Source organism: Phyllobates terribilis, unplaced genomic scaffold (genome assembly GCF_046119375.1).
Source record: "Phyllobates terribilis strain yellow unplaced genomic scaffold, ASM4611937v1 Scaffold_1__5_contigs__length_1240528914, whole genome shotgun sequence".
Lineage (NCBI taxonomy): Eukaryota > Metazoa > Chordata > Amphibia > Anura > Dendrobatidae > Phyllobates > Phyllobates terribilis.
Window position 1 is genome coordinate 495,725,884 of NW_027362761.1, and position 20,189 is coordinate 495,746,072.

Sequence of the window (20,189 nt, forward strand, 5' to 3'; positions counted from 1 at the left end):
AGAAGAGTAGGGGTCCTAGGACAGAGCCTTGAGGGACTCCAACAGAGTAAAGGCGGGATGAGGAGGTAGTATGGGAGTGGGAGACGCTAAATGTGCGGTTGGAAAGGTATGAAGAGATCCAGGATAGGGCAAGGTCTTTGACGCCAAAGGAAGAGAGGATCTGTAGTAGGAGGCAGTGGTCAACTGTGTCAAAGGCAGAGGACAGGTCTAGAAGGAGGAGTATAGAGAATTGTCTGTTAGCTTTGGCTGTAAGTAGGTCGTTTTGGTCAGGGCAGTTTCAGTGGTATGATGGGGACGGAAACCAGATTGTAGGTTGTCAAAGAGCAAGTTAGATGAGATATGGGAAGAAAGTTTAGCGTGAACATGTTGCTCAAGGAGTTTGGAAGCAAATCGGAGCAGCGATATGGGGTGATAGCTTGACATAGCGGTCAGGTCAAGGGATGGCTTTTTGAGGATAGGCGTGATTGTGGCATGTTTGAAAGCAGAAGGGAAGGTACCAGAGGTTAGAGATAGGTTGACGAGGTGGGTTAGGGCCAGTATAAGTGGAGTAGTGAGGTTGGGGAGGAGGTGGTATGGTATGGGGTCAAGTGCACAAGTGGTGAGGTGTGATTTGGAGAGGAGGCAAGTAAGCTCTCCTTCAGTGATGTTGGAAAGGGAGCTTATAAGGGAGGGGCATTGGTCTGGTATACAAAGGGGTTGTGGTGGTTGAACAATAAAGACTTGCCTTGTTTGGTCGATCTTATTTTTGAAGTGTGTTGCAAAGTCCTCAGCAGAGATGAGGGGGGTCAGAGGGGGCAGTGGAGGACGAAGGAGGGAGTTAAAAGTGTTGAATAACTGTTTAGGGTTGTAGGACAAGAAAGATATGAGGGTTGTGAAGTAGGCCTGTTTAGCAGAGGTGAGGGCTGATTTGAAAGCGAGTGTTGCTTGTTTGAATGCAGTGAAGTCATCTCGCAAATGTGTTTTCTTCCAATGCAGCTCCGCAACCCTGGACATTTGCCGGAGCTTTTTAGTGAGGTTATTCTGCCAGGGTTGTCTATTAATTTGTCGCACTCAGCCATGCACGAGAGAGGCGACCGCATCAATAGCTGATGTGAGAGTGGCATTGTAGAAGTCAGTGGCGCTGTCTGTGTCGTGGAGTGAAGATATGGATGCAAGTGGTAGAGTAGAGTCAAAGAGTGTGTGAGTGTCTAGATGTGCGAGGTTTCTGCTGTGGTGTGCTAGTTGCTGGACATGGGTGACAAGAGAGGAGGACAGGGATGAGAAAGTGAGTAGATGGTGGTCAGATAGGGGGAGAGGGGAGTTTGTGAAGTTAGACAGGGAGCAGAGACGGGTGAAGATAAGGTCTAATGTATGTCCGTCTGTGTGGGTGGCTGACGAGGACCACTGAGTAAGTCCAAAAGATGAAGTAAGTGACAGGAGCTTCGAGGCTGCTGACTGGTGGGTGTCAAGGGGGATGTTGAAGTCACCCATGATGATGGTGGGAATGTCAGCAGAGAGAAAGTGAAGAAGCCAGGAGGAGAATTGGTCAATAAATCTAGTGACCGAGCCCAGAGGTCGGTATATGACGGCAACTTGGAGGTTGGAGGGAGAGTAGATGCGGACAGAGTGGACTTCAAAGGAAGGGAGAATAAGGAAGGGTAGAGGTGGGATTGGGTTTAAGGTGCAGTTGTTAGAAAGGAGAAGACCCACTCCTCTACCATGTCTGTTGCCAGGGCGAGGAGTGTGGGTGAAGTGGAGGCCGCCATAGCACAGCGCAGCAGGGGAGGTAGTGTCAGAGGGTGTCAGCCATGTTTCGGTGAGTCTCAGAAAGGAGAAATTGCAGGAGGTAAAGAGGTCATGAATTGCATGGAGCACATTGCATACAGAGCGGGCATTCCACAGTGCTCCAGAGAAAGGGAGCAGGTGGTTGGGGATCAGGGGGAAGGGTTTTAGGTAGCAGAGGTTGCAGTAGTTAATTTTTGGTTTGGAGCGATAGAATGGGGAATAAGTGGGAAGCAGCAGCTGTGGGGGTCCGGGATTGTGAGATATGTCACCAGCAGTGAGGAGAAGCAGAGAGAGGGAGAGGAGGTGAGAGAAGGCGAATGGCTGACTTATTTTATGTTTTAGTAGGATAGATCTGAGGTTGAGGAGCAGGTCAACAGATGAGGTCAAGTGGGGAGGTAAGAGGGAAGGAGAGATGATTATTTGGTTAGAGGGTGCTGGGGTTTGGGGATAGCGAAGGAGAGTGAGGATTAGTGGAGCAAAAACTGTAAGAGCATATGTAAGCATGGTGAAAGGTGATAAACAGTGCTTACTGTTCCCTTCTGGTCTCTTCTGGTGTATTCCTGGTATATTCCTAAAATACACTTATTGCCGATACACTTGCTGCAGATACACAGACCTGTAATATGTCACCATTATATTTGGCAGTATATTAAGCAGATAGATCACTCTGAATGGATTGTGAGATTAGAAAAAAGGATGCACTTCTGTTTTAGAAACCGCATCACTCTGTGCATGAGCAGGGCCGGCTCCAGGTTTTCATGGGCCCCAGCGAAAGAGTCTCAGTGGGCCCCTTTAACACATACCACGATTCATGATGCACAGATACAGCAGAGAAATATAGGTATAGTACAAGAACAAAGATTTTAGTTACTTCTTGCATTACATGAGTGATATCTATTGTAAATTCTACAATGGCTCAGAAAACGGCGAATCCTCGAAGCACAGTGGGTGCCCTGGGGGGATTCAAAAGTTTTCATTTTAGATCGGACAGTATAGTCCTCCATACAGGACAATGGGCCTCATATAATGCTCCATACAAAATATTGGACCCCATATAATGCTCCATACAGAATAATGGTCCTCATACAATGCTCCATACAGAATAATAGACCCCATATAGTGCTCCATACAGAATAATGGGCACCATATAATGCTCCATACAGAATGGGCCCCATATAATGCTCCATACGGAATAATGGGCACCATGTAATGCTCCATAGATAAAAAAAAAAAAAAAACTCTCCTCGTTGGCCGCTGCTACGAGAGGTAAGTATTGCAAGTGACGGGGCCCTGAGCAATCAGGGAGGCCCACTCGCGGGTGCTGGCACCAGGCTTCCCCGGCTCATAGGACCCTTAGCGTGCCAGTGTCCCCGACGGCGAGTGGGCTCTGCCCGCTTGCTTTGAGCCCCGCATTTGCCCGGGTGCTCTGGGTGGTGACGCTGGCCCTGTGCACAAGATACAAGTATGCCTGTTATCGCAGGTCAACCCCATTAAAGGGACTCTTGTCTTTTGTTTGAGCTTTTTGAGTTAATTATTAATATAGGTATTCAGGTTGTATCCAGGTGAAATTAGTCATATGTATATGCCTCCTGGATGTGGCCTTGTTAAGTAAAAATCATCTTTTATACATTAGGTCTTCCAGGCTTTGGGGCTGCCCAGAAGATAAGACTGCCTCCGGTCTTCATTATACAAGATTTCACCTTCTCTTCAGACGTCCCTTTCACTTCATGCGCGCGTCTGGAAATCCTGCACCTGCACATTCTGCCTGCCATCTCTCCGCTGCTCTGCTCTTCCCTTCTGTGGGCGCTGTCTTTAACTTTGATGTGCGCAGGTGCCAGAGAGTCAGTGTAACTTCCAGTCCCAGTGATCTCCGGCACACAGTAAGTGAATTCTCCATAGTGCAGTAGAGCGACGGCAGGCAGAATGCGCAGGCAGAATGCGCAGGTGCGGGATTTCCGGCCACGCACATGACATGAAAGGGATGTCTGAAGAGAAGGGAGGACAAAACCTGTATAATGAAGACCGGAGGCAGTCTTATCTTCCGGGCAGAAGACACCCCCCCCCCCATAGCCTGAAAGATCCAAGGCATAAAGGATGATTTGTACTTAACAAGGCCACATCCAGGAGGCATACAAGTATGACTAATTTCAGCTGTATACAACCTGTATGCCCATATTATTAACTCAAAAAGGTGACAGATTCCTTTTAAGCTGAACTGCAATACCAGACACTGCGCATAGAACAAGAGTGGCACTGTTTCTGTATAAAAAAAAAACTGATTTGGAGGTGAAATTTTGCTGTGCGGTCTCTCAGTAGGCATCAGTGATTCAGAAAACTGAGTGAATATAAAAGTTCAGGTTATTTCTCATCTATTCACAGTGGAATAAAAAACTGTTCTAAAAATGTTGCAATTCTCAACATTAAAAAATACTTAAACACGGTATATCCAACTATGGAGGAGAAGGACTAATGTAAATCATGTTCCAATGAATGTGAGGGTATACTATATCTGGAGGGACATCTATATATAGGAGCTGACTTCTAATCCATAGCAATTATTGTTATGTGCTCTGTTATTTCACGTTTAGGTGCTGCTAGTATTTGCTAAAGAAGATAGTCAGAGCGATGGGTTCTGGTGGGCTTGTGATCGAGCTGGGTACCGGTGTAATATTGCGTGTACGCCAGAATCAGCACTCGAATGCTTCCTCGATAAACACCATGAAATCATTGTCATAGACCACAGATACCCCAGATACCTTGATGCTGAGGCTGTATGCAGGTAAGTCGGGGGTCTCTTTAAAGGTAATTTGCCAGCAGGTTTTCGCTATTTAATCTGAGAACAGCATGAGGTAGGGGTTAAAACACAGATTTCAACAATGTGTCACTTATCAGGTTGTGTGCTGTTGTTTACTTACAGTGAAGGTTTTATCACCAGGACATTATCATTGCTGTGACTAGCTGCCCATGTGAGCACTGGTCTGACCCCGCCCCCACCTGTGATAAGCAGCTCACTGTCAATAGACGATGTACATACTGAGCCTGGTGGGGGTGGAGTTAGTTTTCTCAGCTCATCTTCATTGCTAAATCTAAGAACTCTGATTGTGTCACAACTGCTGCACCCAGTAAACTAAGTGATATATCATTGGATTCAGAGTCCTTTTGCCTACATCAGGCTGCTCTCAGGTGAGGTTGCAAAAATCTGCTGACAGATTCCCTTTAATGTTATTTCATGAGCTTTTATGCACCCAGTGTTGTTTTGTACTTCATACCATGAAACTATAAGATTTGGAAGTTGGGTTTTAATTTTTAAGTCTCTAAATGTATGAAAATATCGAAGACAGATTATATCTAAGCACCCACACTCAAGGGTCCATGTTTTTTGTCACCCAACAGGAGGGTAAGACATTTAGTATTTACAGCAGAAAAAATTGCTGCAAATCTGCTGCAAATACTGATGCGTTGACAGGAAAAAATGAAGCGTAAAATAGATGCCTTTCTGACATGATATTTCCCCAATCATTAGTATGGGTGAAATCTGCAGCAAAAATGCTGAAAGAATTGACATCCTGCAGATTTAAATTTGCTGCAAATCTGCAAGGAAAAAATAAGCAACTTGTACATGAGACTTCAGGAATCTCATTCACTTTACTGGTACTTGGAAATTCTTCGGGTTTTGTGACAAATCTGCTCAGAAAAAGAGTGACGAAACTGCAACGTGTGCTTTGACCCTAGTAGCATTGCACACCCCTTCACACCACTATCTTCACAAACTCTTGCTGATACTTTTTATTTTATTGAGCATTGTCTAATAGCTTATTGTTGCAAGGGAAGTGAGATTTCAGTATATCAGACCATTGGAAACTTTTTCCAGGCAGGACTGATCAGTGAACCCAAAATGTTATTTTAAAACTGATGTAAAACCTATACATGATTTGCCGCGGTAACCGCACAGTCACATCTGCTTTTTCTTCCAATAACAATACCCAATATATTCCAACAAGAGATGTAGCTACTAGTTTGTGGCATGTCTCCAGCATGGTGTACCTGTGCTCCCGGGGGAGCCCATTGAGGCTGTCCATCTATTGTCAGTCCTAATACTTAAAGAGCAAAGGCTCTGTTAGACAGTTTTTTTCTTTAAAAAACAAACTGCAGTCATCGGGGATGGGGGACGGGGATTTCAGAAACCATTAAATCCCTTTATTTAAAAAAGGTCCGGGTATACACTGATATTTTGGTTCCAGTTTCTGATGAGTTATACCAATATCAATCTTACTCAACTTAAAGGGGTATTCCCATCTCCAAGATCCTATCCAAGTAGGTGTAATAATAATAATATTAGCAAATACTTCCAATTAGAAATGTAGTATAGTTCTTCTGATAAGCTATGTCGCTTACCCCATGTACAGAGCATTGCAATAGTTTAATTATCCCTGGTTATGACCACTCATGTAGTGACTGTTAGTTGCTAGTGGTCGTAACCTTGGATACCTAATCTACTGCAATGCCCTGCACATGAGGAAAGAGACATAGCTTATCAGAAGTACTATACTACATTTCTAACTGGAGGTATTTGCTAATATTCTTATCATTACACCTACTATATATTGGGACAATGTCTTGGAGATGGGAAATACCCCTTTGTCCACAGCCCCACTATCAGTATTTGGTCAGTATTTTTTCTCAGAAGTGGGAGCCAAAGCCAGGTGAGGAACAATCAGAGAAAAAGTATAATAGAAACAAGTCACCAATTCTGCATTTATCACCCACTCCTGGTTTTGGCTCCCACTCCTGTGAAAAAATACTGACCGAATATTGACCAAATACTGAAAGTGGGGCTGGGCCTTTAAGTCTATGTATCCGAATATATCATCCAAAATATAACAGCGGCATATCTGTTTAAAAATGATGATCGCTATTATCACCATGTATACCAGTTTTTAGCCTGTATTCTTCTTACTCAATATTTCATGCATTTTACTGTCCTTCTCAGGTCGATACGAGCCACAAAGCCATCAGAAAGCTCTACAATCCTGGCCGTGGTTCCACGCGTGTAAGTTACTAAAATGCAGTTTTCAATCTTAATTTTTTTTCACTCACCTAAACAATCTGTCTCCAAAATAATAGGACTTTTCCCTAGGTGGAGATGTTCAAATTTATGTTATCAAGTCTAATTATCTGCCTTTTAAATATCATTTTTGCATATATGTTTATATAAATTGTTAAAGGGAACCTGTCACCAGAAAAAAACGCTATTAACCTGCAGATATGGGGTTAATCTTCAGGTTAATATCGTTTCTAAGCTGCCTGGCGCCTGCACTTATCTGAACGCTGCAGGGAGAAAATTAACTTTATTTCCTCACCCCGCCAGCAGCGCTTCAAGTTCAGTTATTTGAGCCGCTCCCGTGACTGAAACTGGACTGCTGTTGTGGGGAGGGAATGCAAGTCATTTTCTCACTGCAGCGTTCAGCTAAGTGCAGGCGCCAGGCAGGTTAATAATGCTATTAACCTGCAGATTAGCCCTATATTTGCTTTGGTTAATAGCGTTTTTTTCTGGTGACAGGTTCCCTTAAAACCCTTTACGACTAATGACGGAGATATCACATCATGAACAGATGTCAGTTCCCGCAGCATGACGGGCTATGTGCGTCATGCTTTAAAACTGTCACTGCTTGTAAACACTTAATTTTCACCATCCAATGATTTAAAATTCCGCAAAGCACCTATGGGTTCAAGGTACTAACTACTCCTTTAGATAAGTTCCTTGAGCGGTGTAGTTTACAAAATGGGGTCACATGTGGTCGGTTTCCACTGTTTAGGCACATCAGTAGATCTGCAAATGTGACATGGCGTCCACTATCCATTCCAGACAATTTTGTACTCTAAAGGTCAAACGGTGCCCCTTCCATTCAGAGCCCCACATATGGGGTATCGGCGTACTCTGTAGAAATTGCACAACAAATTGTAAGAACCATTTTCTCTTGTTGCCCTTGTGAAAATGAATAATTTGGGGGCCAAAACAACATTTTTGTGGGAAAAATGTGATCTTCTATTTTCACAGCTTAACGTTATAAAATTCTGCGAAGCACCTGGAATCTCAAGATTCTCATAGCACATAGAGATAAATTCCTTTCGTGGTATAGTTTATAAAAATGGGGTCACTTGTGAGGGTTTCTACTGTTTAGACACATCAGGGGCTCTCCAAACACTACATGGTGCCCGTTCTTGATTCCAGACAATATTGCATTCAAAAAGTCAAATTATGCACCTTCCCTTCCAAGCAATGCCGTGCGGCCAAACAGTAATTTTCCCTCACATATGGGGAATTGATGTACTCTGGAGAAATTGCACAACAAATTTTTAGGTCCACTTCTCCTGTTACTCTTTTGAAAATAAAAAAATTGGGGTTGAAGTAACATTTTTGTGGAAAAAAATTTAAAATGTTCTTTTTTTCCTTCCATATTCCTTTAATTTCTGTGAAGAACATGAAGGGTTAATAAACTTCTTGAATGTGGTTTTGCGCACTTTGAGGGGTGCAGAATTTAGAATGGTGTCACTTTTGGGTATGTCCAGTCATATAGGCCCCTCAAAGTCACTTCAAATGTGATGTGGTCCCTACAAAAATTGTAAATTTTGTTGGAAAAATGATAAATTGCTGATATATTTTCAACCTTTCTAACTTCCCAACAAAAAAAAATGATGTTTCAAAAATGATGCAGAAGGAAAGTAGACATATGGAAAATGTTATTTATTAACTATTTTGTGTGGTATAACTATCTGATTTAAGGACATACAAATTTAATATCTGAAAATTGCAAAATTTTCTAATTTTTTGTCAAAATTTTCATACAGTAAATAAACGCAAATCATATCGACCACTAACATGAAGTATAACATGTCACGAGAAAACAATCTCATATGTTAAAGCGTTCCAGAGTTATTACATCATAAATTGACACTGGTCAGATTTGGAAAATGAGGCTCGGTCCTTAAGGGGTTAAACTATAGACCTCGATTCATCAAGGCAATGACAGAATTCAGACATAAAAAGCTTTGAAAAGTCGCAAAATTTTGGCGCAACTGGAGGCTGCACTAAAATTTTTCTAATTTTGGCCTTATCACGCCATTTACGCCTAGATTCAACAAAGTGGGTGAAGCTGGGCCAGGACAGGGGCTTTCATGATGAGTAGAGGGGTTTGCTGCATCATAAACCTTACTCCAGCAGGGACTGGAGTAAGACTTGTGACAAGGCACACTCCATTTTGCTACTTACCTGATCCATTAAGAGACGTTTGCCTCTTAGGGTATGTGCACACGGTCAGGAGCCGCTGTGGGTTTCAAGCTGCTTGTTATGCAGTGTCAAACCCGCAGCGGCCAGATGTTATACCATAGTGAATTGGATTTCTAGAAATCCCATGTCAACTATGCGTCTGCGGCTCACCCGCAGAAACTGACATGCAGCGTGTCTTTCCAGACCGCAGCATGTCAATTTCTCCAGCGGGTCCGCATGCGGGCTTTGCCAATAGACCTAGCCTGAAAAAATTTGCATAAAATAAGCGGAAGCCGGCGGCGGTTATTCCACTGTGTCGGGGCCGCAGGTAGCGCCAGACAGTGTACACATACCTTTAGTGAATCAGGATCTCGCACTCCACCCTGCTCCTTCATTAAGGCCACCGTGAAGATCATTGGTCTTGATGAATTGAGGCCATTCTGTTTTCCAATACTTTGAAAGCGAGGGAGGGGCTGGCTCTGTATGCAGTTTTATTGGCAATGTTTCATGGGAAAAAGTATGCAAATTAGATATAACTCAAGCAGAAATAAGACTTGTTAAATGGTCAAACATTCCACAAGATCTCTGCTTGCGGTCTTTCAATGGAAAAATTCATTTATTACTGAAAATATATTAGAAAATGTTAGAACAATTTATAATGCAAAGAATAGTAGTACACTGCTCAAAAAAAATAAAGGGAACACTTAAACAACAGAATATAACTCCAAGTAAATCAAACTTCTGTGAAATCAAACTGTCCACTTAGGAAGCAACACTGATTGACAATCAATTTCACATGCTGTTGTGCAAATGGAATAGACAATAGATGGAAATTATTGGCAATTATCAAGACACCCTCAATAAAGGAGTGATCTGCAGGTGGGGACCACAGACCACATCTCAGTACCAATGCTTTCTGGCTGATGTTTTGGTCACTATTGAATGTTGGTTGTGCTTTCACACTCGTGGTAGCATGAGATGGACTCTACAACCCACAGAAGTTGCTCAGGTAGTGCAGCTCATCCAGGATGACACATCAATGCGAGCTGTGGCAAGATGGTTTGCTGTGTCTGTCAGCGTAGTGTCCAGAGGCTGGAGGCGCTACCAGGAGACAGGCCAGTACACCAGGAGACGTGGAGGGGGTCGTAGGAGGGCAACAACCCAGCAGAAGGACCGCTACCTCCGCCTTTGTGCAAGGAGGAACAGGAGGAGCACTGCCAGAGCCCTGCAAAATGACCTCCAGCAGGCCACAAATGTGCATGTGTCTGCACAAACGGTTAGAAACCGACTCCATGAGGGTGTATGAGGGCCCGACGTCCACAGATGGGGGTTGTGTTCACAGCCCAACACCGTCCAGGACGCTTGGCATTTGCCACAGAACACCAGGATTGGCAAAGTCGCCAATGGCGCCCTGTGCTCTTCACAGATGAAAGCAGGTTCACACGGAGCACATGTAACAGACGTGACAGTGTCTGGAGACGCCGTGGAGAGCGATCTGCTGCCTGCAACATCCTTCAGCATGACCGGTTTGGCAGTGGGTCAGTAATGGTGTGGGGTGGCATTTCTTTGGAGGGCCGCACAGCCCTCCATGTGCTCGCCAGAGGTAGCCTGACTGCCATTAGGTACCGAGATGAGATCCTCAGACCCCTTGTGATACCATATGCTGGTGCGGTTGGCCCTGGGTTCCTCCTAATGCAGGACAATGCCAGACCTCATGTGGCTGGAGTGTGTCAGCAGTTCCTGCAAGATGAAGGCATTGAAGCTATGGACTGGCCCGCCCTTTCCCCAGACCAGAATCCGATTGAGCACATCTGGGACATCATGTCTCGCTCCATCCAACAATGTCACGTTGCACCACAGACTGTTGGTGCAGAGTTGGCGGATGCTTTAGTCCAGGTCTGGGAGGAGATCCCACAGGAGACCATCCGCAACCTCATCAGGAGCATGCCCAGGCGTTGTAGGGAGGTCATACAGGCACGTGGAGGCCACACACAATACTGAGCCTCATTTTGACTTGTTTTAAGGACATTACATCAAAGTTGGATCAGCCTGTAGTGTGTTTTTCCACTTTAATTTTGGGGGTGACTCCAAATCCAGGCCTCCATTGGTTAATAAATTTGATTTCCATTGATGATTTTTGTGTGATTTTGTTGTCAGCACATTCAACTTTGTACAAAGTATTCAACAAAGTATTCAATGAGAATATTTCATTCATTCAGATCTAGGATGTGTTATTTGAGTGTTCCCTTTATTTTTTTGAGCAGTGTATTTATTTGCTGAACCTGGAAGTCCCTTCAAACAACTTTGTAAATAAAGTGCATTACTTGTCTTTAATGTTTTAAGTTATAGACTTAATGAGGCTGCGTGCACACGATGCGTTTTACATGCGTTTATGCAGCGGAATTTCCGCAGCAGAAACGCATCAAAAACGCATGGTAATCCACACCCCATGGTCCCCAATGGCATTCCGCAATGTCAATGCACATGCTGCGGATTTTTCCGCAGCGTTTCTGCAGCGCAAATAAATCCGTAGCATGTTCATTAATTTTGCGGAAGCGCCGCCATTGACTTGCATTGAGACGCATAGAATCCGTGTCTGTACATTTGTACAAGCGGATTATATGCGTCTCTATGTGCGGATGGTACCCAGTTCTGGAGGAGAGAAGACTCTCATCCAGACCTGGGTACCATTGTACCTATAAAAAAAAGAATAAAATAATAAAAAAGTTTATATTCACCTGTCCGGCGGCCCCTGCAGCCCTTCTCCTTCCAGGACCTGAGATGACGTCGCAGTCATGTGACCGCAGCCTGTCTCGCGAGATGCCGGCAACCCGGAAGAAGCCAGGACGAGCGCGACAGCACACGCGGCGGGGGATCGGGGGTAAGTATAGCTTTATTTTTTTTATTTTTAAGGTCACACTATATAAATCCATGCCTATTGCATGGATTTATACAGTGTGACCTAGTTGTCAAGCACTTTCCAAGTGATGCTATCGCTTGGAAAGTGCTTGTCAGTCCGCATGCGGAAACACATGCGTTAACGCATGTGGGTACGCATGTGAATCCGCATGTATTCTGCAGGAAAAACGCATGCACAATCTGCATGCGTTTTTTCTGCCAGGGAGATGCAGAAATGCTGCAGAAATTTTCTGCTTCATTTCTGCATCGTGGGCACATAGCCTTATAGCCCAGAGATTAACTTTTCCCAGTATTTTTGCGAGATCAGTGTCTGCACTAATTTTTCTCTGGAACTAAAAATTTTTTGCCAGGGTCTGTAAAGTATTCTGTGTAGGAAAAACATGTTTTTTTTTGCTATATTACAGGAGCTCAACTAAGTTGTTCTTTATTTACCATTTAAAAGGGACTTCCCAATCAGAACAACCCCTGTCCATATACTCTATAAGGACACGAGGAAGTCATAGGATGAGGTTCCTTATCTAGGATCCATTTTAAGACTCAAAGAGTAGAGCAGCTAACAAGCTGCATTGTGCAAAACACAGCTGGATATGTCAGGAGATTCTTTGAAATGATGAAGTAGAGCCCAGTGGCACAGCAGAGCTGGATATGATAGGAGACTCACTAGTGGCGATGTAGTAGAGTTGGGTATATAAGAAAGCACATTTGTGGTGATGTATAGATGTATCTCACAAAATTAGAATATCATCAAAAAGTTAATTTATTTCAGTTCTTCAATGCAAAAAGTGAAACTCATATATAGAGTCATTACAAACAGAGTGATCTATTTTAAGTGTTTTTTTTTCTTTTAATGTTGATGATTATGGCTTTCAGCCAATGAAAACCCAAAAGTCATTAAATTAGTCAGTAAATTAAAATAAATAACAAAAAACGCCTGCAAAGCCTTCCTAAGCATTTAAAAAGGTCCCTTAGTCTGTTTCAGTAGGCTCCACAATCATGGGGAAGACTGCTGACTTGACATATGTCCAGAAGGCAGTTATTGACACACTCCACAAGGTCCCAGAGTTCCAATTTTCATTTGGAAATCAAGGTCCCAGAGTCTGGAGGAAGAGTGGAGGAGCCACAATCCAAGCTGCTGGAGGTCTAGTGTGAAGTTTCCACCATCAGTGATGGTTTGGGGAGCCATGTCATCTGCTGGTGTAGGTCCACTTTTTTTTATCAAGACCAAAGTCAGTGCAGCCGTCTACCAGGAAATTTTAGAGCACTTCATTCTTCCCTCTGCCGACAAGCTTTTTGGAGATGGAAATTTCATTCTCCAGCAGGACTTGGCACCTGTCCACACTGCCAAAAGTACCAATACCTGTTTTAAAAACAACAGTATCACTGTGCTTGATTGGCCAGAAAACTCACCTGACCTTAACCCCATAGAGAATCTATGGGGTATTGTCAAGAGGAAGATGAGAGACACCAGACCCAACAATGCAGACGAGCTGAAGGCTGCTATCAAAGCAACCTGGGCTTCCATAATACCTCAGCAGTGCCACAGGCTGATCACCTCCATGCCACGCCGCATTGATGCAGTAAGTGATGCAAAAGGAGCCCCGACCAAGTATTGAGTGCATTTACTGAACATACATTTCAGTAGGCCAACATTTCAGATTTTAAAAACATTTTTCAAGCTGTGGTTATAAAGTATTCTAATTTACTGAGATAATGACTTTTGTGTTTTCATTGGCTGTAAGCCATAATCATCAACATTAACAGAAATAAACAGTTGAAATAGATCACTCTGGTTGTAATGACTCTATATAATATATGAGTTTCACTTTTTGCATTGAGGAACTGAAATAAATTAACTTTTTGATGATATTCTAATTTTGCAAGATGCACCTGTAGCAGAGCCCAGTGACATAGCAGAGCTGGATTTGTCGGGAGACTCACAAATATCCTTATAGCAGAGCCCAGTGGCATAGCAGACCTCAGTATATTAGAAGGCACACTTGTGATGGGGTAGAGGCCAAAGAAGTGCTAATAACAGCAAGCACATCAACACCCTGAGGTGGTGTGTCACTGCCTGAGCCGGCCATTAATGATTAAACATGTGACCTGAGAGGTACATGCCAGCAAATTTAATAACATCTTTAATAATAATAACACCTTCAATCTTGTGATAGATAGTGGTCACAGGGATAGTCTGATGACAAATGTCTTTACTGTTTTCTGTGACAACTAGCAGAATTGTGAATTCTGCTCTTGACTATATTAGAGGCTGTAGCTCAGGACCAGTATAAGATAAGTAATGCATTGAATTTACAAAGCTACTCAACATTTTATGTAGGTTTTAATATATATAAACTCATGGGTGACTGAACACTTTAGCTTTTGAAGATCATTGGCTTAGTTGATTTACTAATGGATTTACATGTTTCCCATCAGTTTCTAATCCCTTTTTCAAACAATAAAAACACAATTTTACTTATTTTGTGAATCTGAGAAGAGATTAATTTGTTTTCTTATGGAGAAAACAGACTAGAAATGGAAATGGATTTCTATTACTTTTGTATTCATGCTTATTCAATTAAAAGTAGCCTGTTAGAGTAGCCAGATATATAGTATGCCCCCAAATTATTCTGAAGTGCAAAATGATTAAATCTTTTGGGACTCCAAAGCTACAAAATCTCATTTAAAAGCACAATTGAGAAAATATCTGGGATATAAAAAATTATGACAATAATATCTTTGTTTTGTCTCAGGGGACCTGATCAAGAAGAATTGTCAGTCCTCCCTCTTCTCCATGTTGGGTTCAATAGAGTAAGTATTGTGTCATTTCTCAGTACACAAGTATAAATCTATATATATGGCAATGACTGCATGCAGTAGGTGGCAGAATCTCATCATTCTACATTTTGTATGCTTTTGTAGGAAGACATACAGTAGCACTCTGCAGGGTTGATTGTGCCCATGTTGGTTGCATAGGGTCCAGAAGTTGGGCAAATGTGATTGCACATTGAGCCAATCAAATAAATGGGTAATTACATAGTTGCATGAGTCCTTCAGTGCAAGAGTGGATTTTTACTGTGGCTATTATCGGCTCTAGCTTATATGGGGGTCTGGAGCAAGAGACCCTCATGACTTATATATAGCATGATAGGGCATATGGCAGGGGTTACTCTAGTTTTACTCCCCCTTTAAATTAGTAAGTGCTACCAAGTTAATACCCTGCGAATTAAAGCATTTAAAGGTTCATGCAGCCCTCTCATGAGCTGTCAGCCCTCTTTCCAAATATCACAACTTGTATCTAGAAGGCAGAAGATAACTTGGTTGTGTACCACTCTGAATGGTTGAAATAAATGCCGGGAATGGAAGTTGTTCTGCACTCTCTATTGTCTACGTGTTTCAGAGTCCACCGACTCCATCCCCAGGACAGCCATTGGTTATGTATGGTTGTCCTGAGGAAGGAGTCGGTGGACTCTGAAACGCGTAGACAATAAACCTACATTTTTATCCATACTAATGGATTGTCGTGACTCCAGAGAGCGCAGAAACAACTTCCATTCCCAGCATCTATCTCTGACTTATCCACAGGAAGCTGCAACATCTGGATTCCAAGCCTTTTAGGTGTGGTGTCTCACACAACCCTATTATGTGAGCAGTTGTATTACTTCTTTACTAATTATTGACGTTGGATAAGACCCTATTGCGCTCTTGCATTTTTTCATAACTCTGAATGATTGGCGCGGTTAGCCACCACTTTCACTTTTTTATCTCCCAAACGAAACAGTAGTATGAGGCATATGAAATATAAACTTCACCTATGGACTAACAGTTATATAAAATATTTTTCAGAGATTTATGGAGAATTACAGTATGATTGCTTGTTACAATGAATTAATCCAGATAGAGCACGGAGAGGTGCGATCTCAGATCAAGCTAAGGTAGATATATGGAATTACTCCATTTCTTATTAGTTATACACATATTATCATATTTTCATCATTAACCCCTTAACGACCAATGACGGGTATGGTACACCATGAGCAGGTGTCAGTTCCCACATCATGATGTGCTATACCCATCATGGATTTAAACTGTTACTGTGTGAAAACTCTCAGTGACATCTCCTTGCTGGGAGCAGTCACTGACAGCTGACCGTCGGGGCTAGAGATGCAGGACATGTGACGCCCAGCTGCGCTTGGTATCACAGATCCTGGAAGAGTGCATTGATGGATTCCTCCACAAGAGGCCCCCATAAACATTCACACATCTCCACCTTCCACCTCAGACCAGCAGAGGGAGTCTGTTAGGGATATAAATAGGGAAGGTGGAGCTAGGTAGTTCAGTCTAGTCTAGTTCAGTCTAGTTTGCAGTCCAGTCCAGTATAGTCTGAGAAGAGTTACCTCAGAGGACTGAGCGGTTCCAGCTCCTGCAGGTGCTAGCCTGCAGTGGAGCTCATCCAGACTAAGACTCAGTTGCAGCTCAGTTAGAACTTAAGGTGTGCCGGCGCCATAATGTCGGTGAAGCGTGGCAAGCTGCCGTTAGTGTGAGTAGCCTAGTGAGGGCCCGAGCGTGGCCGAAGGCAAGTGGAAAGTGAGTAGCAGTGGGGGCAGAGGAGCTTACCCAGCTCACCCCGAAACTATATCGGACACCGGGTCCGAGCTTACCGGGATCTCTACGACCCAGTAAGGCATAACCGGAATCCCTGGAGAACTACAGGTCCCAGGTTCACCAGAGAGCTGATACGTAACAGAGCCAGGAGACACATAGGCCCCGTAAGCTGGGAGCGTGCACTCCAAGAGAAGGCCCTACCACAACGTCAGTCGGTGCAGGACAGAGATAAAGTTAGGCCTAGCTCCAGGCAGGTCAGAAACTTACTACGCAGAGGCAAGAAACAGGAGGCTCTACACCCGCTCATTGGGGAGGATCTTGATATGCACCCTTCACCCTACAGTGCTCCGGGATGTGCCTGATTTTTCCACCAGTAAAAGGTACTGAAGTGACTATCGTGTCTGTCCCCGTTCTTGCTCTGACCCTATTGGGTCTCGCCTGTCCTGCATCCCCCTCTCCGTACGCTGCCCGGAGGCCTAGCTCCACCTGTGGGGAGCTATACCATCGAGCTGCCTTATCACCGGCCTCAGTGGACTGCCGCAGCGCTGGTGATTCTCACCAGAAACCACAGGTGGCGTCACGAACTTTCATAAAATTAACAAACAAATCCCCTTTTTAAAGCTGACCCCAGGGTACGGGCCCGGGAGCCGACCACCGCGACATCTCCAAAGGCCAGGCAAAGTCCCGGGTACCGAGTCGTCCCCATCCCTCTGGGCTTGTCAGACACAATTACAGTGGTCCCCTCTGTCTGATTGCTGTGATTGGTCTGACTAACCGAATGCTGTTGTAACGCTGGAGGGTGTGGTGTGCACCATGGGCCAGGCTTACCCTGGAGGGGCAAGGATAGGTGTCTACCGGGTCTTCAGTAGAGCCTCTGATGGTGAGGATAGGCTGGGCTGCCAGTAGACACCAGGTACCCCTCCAGGGCAGTCCCTGGGTCTGCAGCAGCTGACCGGAGGGTCAGAGGCACGGGTATGAGGTACAGGAAGACAGAGGAAAATATGTGGTCAGACAATCTGGGATCAGGACAGGTAGCACAGGTTCAGTAAATGAAGCCGAGGTCAGGAGCAGAGAGGTCAGGATAAACAGAGAACGAGCTGGGTCAATAGCAGGAGAGTCAAATCAAGCATGCACCAAAGCAGAAACCTAGAGACAGACTGCAACTACAAACCTACGATCGGTCAAGGAGTGGTGAAAGGAGTTGCTTAGTAAACCCGCTGCCGCCTAGGGATGGGCTCGGGAAGACAAATCCTGCAGGACACAGCAGGGTTAAATTCCTGTATAATGTGAAAACGACTCCCTATAGCCAGGAGGAGATACTCTAGGAGCCGAGCAGGCAGTGAGCACAAGGCAGCACAGGAATATGGGCTGACGCTGGGGAAGAAAAGTGGTGAATGCAGTGAGCAGGGCTGCGCTGAGAAGGCATGCAAGACGCCGGGGTGACAGCTGCGATCGGCGGGACGTGCTGAAACATCAGCACATTCCCATACGAACACCGCCGGCAGCTCGGCTTAGCTGACAGCTGAGCTCCTGTGGTAACAGCCAGGGCTGGTGCTTGCACCGCCCCTGGTAGATTAACCCTCCAGATGACGCGATCGATAGCGATTGCGGCATTTAGAAGGTTGTGAGAGGGAGCGGGCTCCCTCTCTCACCCCCATCGGCACATCCACGACAAAATCATGAGGATCCAATGTTTGTCATGGCACCAATTAATACATTTATTTATATAAAAACAAAAATAAACTAATAAAGTTCACTTATTTGGTATCGCCGTGTCCAGAACGACCCAATCTATAAAACTGTTACACTATTTAACCCCTACAGTGAATATCGTAAAAAAAAAAAAACATAAAAAACATTGCAGAAAACTATTCTTTTTCATCATATCGTCAAAAAAGTGGAGTAAAACGCAATCAAAAATTTGAATGTAAATAAAAATTGTACCGCTGAAAACATCATCTTGTCCTGCAAAAACCAACCTGTAACATAGCTCCATCAGTGGAAAAATAAAAAAGCTAAAGCTCTCTTAATATAGCGATGCAAAAACAATATTTTTTCCATAAATTTGTTTTTATTGTGTAGAAACGGTAAAACATAAAAAAATTATATAAATATGGCATCTCTGTAATCGTACTGATCCGAATAATAAAGTTGTCTTATCACTTTTACCACTCTGGGAACGGCATAAAAAAAAACAATTCCTGAATTGCTTTTTTTTGGTTCATTCTGCCTTCCAAAAATCGGAATAGAAAGTGATCAAAAAATATTATTTGCCCAAAAATGGTAAAAACATCCACTTGTCCCGCAAAAAACAAACCCTCACATGACTCTGTAGAAATATAAAAAAATTATATTCCTCAAAATATGGTGATGTAAAAACTTTTTTTGTTAAAAAAAAAAGTGTTTTTTAGTGTGTGACAGCAGCCAAACATAAAAACCGATATAATTCTAGTATCGCTGTAATCGCACTGACCCGGAGAATGAAGTCGTCTAATCACTTATACCGCATGAGAAACGGCGTAAAAAAATAAATAAAAACCATTCTTAACCTGCTGTTGATTTGTACATTCTGCTCAGCGCTGAGCGCTTACATCGGGGTTTCCGTGTAAATTTCTGAAATACGTGATTCAGACTGAACTCCCGGCGGAAGATTCCCTATAATGAGGCAGATGAAGGCACCATGGATGCTGTCTGGCCTCTGATCCCACACTGTCCGTCTTTTTATTAGGCGTGCATAAAAGTGCGGTGGCTACAGTTTTTTGTGCCTCTGAAAAGGACACCGCCGAACAGTGGCCAGACGGAGTCCAGAGTATCTCTGCTGCCTCATTAGTGAATGGATGCCTCGGGGGTTTCATCCGAATCATGTATTTTGTAGAATTAGTTTGAAACCCCAATGTAAGTGCTCAGCGTAGAGCACGGGATAAATGTGAACTGATCCAAAATGTTCTGTACCTCAAAATGCCACCAATAAAAGCTTTTATTCAACCCACATAAAACTCACTCAGGTCCGTCATCTGTTAACCGAAATATAGGGGGCTTCCATGTTACTGGTAGTACAAAGGCTCTGGAAACAGGACATGGCTATCACAAAAGAAATCCAGCAAAATCTGCGCTCCCAAATCCAAATGCCCCCCTTCCTTGTAACCACACAATTTGCCTAATCCGCAGCTAGCATCCACGTTTGCAATTACTGTAGTGACAAGAGAGCCCACTTCATTTACTTGATGCATGTCTCCAGAAGCACGAGCTGGGCACAGTGTACAGGCACTACAATGTATTGGGCACTACAATGACATATTTGCATATTCACTCTGCAATGTCCATTGTTGCTACTGTAGTTTCTTGAAAACACCCATGCAGTCAAAATCATTACTACACCAATAGATTAATTCCAAGATGGGTTTAATTTCCAAATTGGGGTCAGTTCAGGGAGGTTCATGCTCTGCAAATGGAGTCTGCAAACTATTCTAGGAAAATCTGCGCTCCAAAAGCCATACATGGGGTATTGCCACATTTATGAGAAATTGTGTAGCAAACTATGTGGTCATTTTTACCTATTTCCCCTTGTGAAAATGTAAAATCTGGGGCTAAAACAATATTTTCCTAGTAAAAATGTAATCATTTTTTCTATACAGCC

The 20,189-nt window shown here is 43.6% G+C and overlaps 1 protein-coding gene across 6 annotated transcripts in view; it reads left to right on the plus strand.

Moving 5' to 3' along the window:
- Positions 1-20,189, plus strand: part of PDE8B (phosphodiesterase 8B) — a 390,573-nt gene that overhangs the window by 297,768 nt on the left and 72,616 nt on the right. For all 6 annotated transcript variants that reach the window (XM_073680165.1, XM_073680166.1, XM_073680164.1 and 3 more), the window contains 4 exons: positions 4,353-4,543; positions 6,755-6,814; positions 14,701-14,758; positions 15,794-15,882. In XM_073680165.1, coding sequence (XP_073536266.1) covers positions 4,353-4,543; positions 6,755-6,814; positions 14,701-14,758; positions 15,794-15,882 — 398 coding nt within the window. The remainder of the gene's footprint in view (positions 1-4,352; positions 4,544-6,754; positions 6,815-14,700; positions 14,759-15,793; positions 15,883-20,189) is intronic.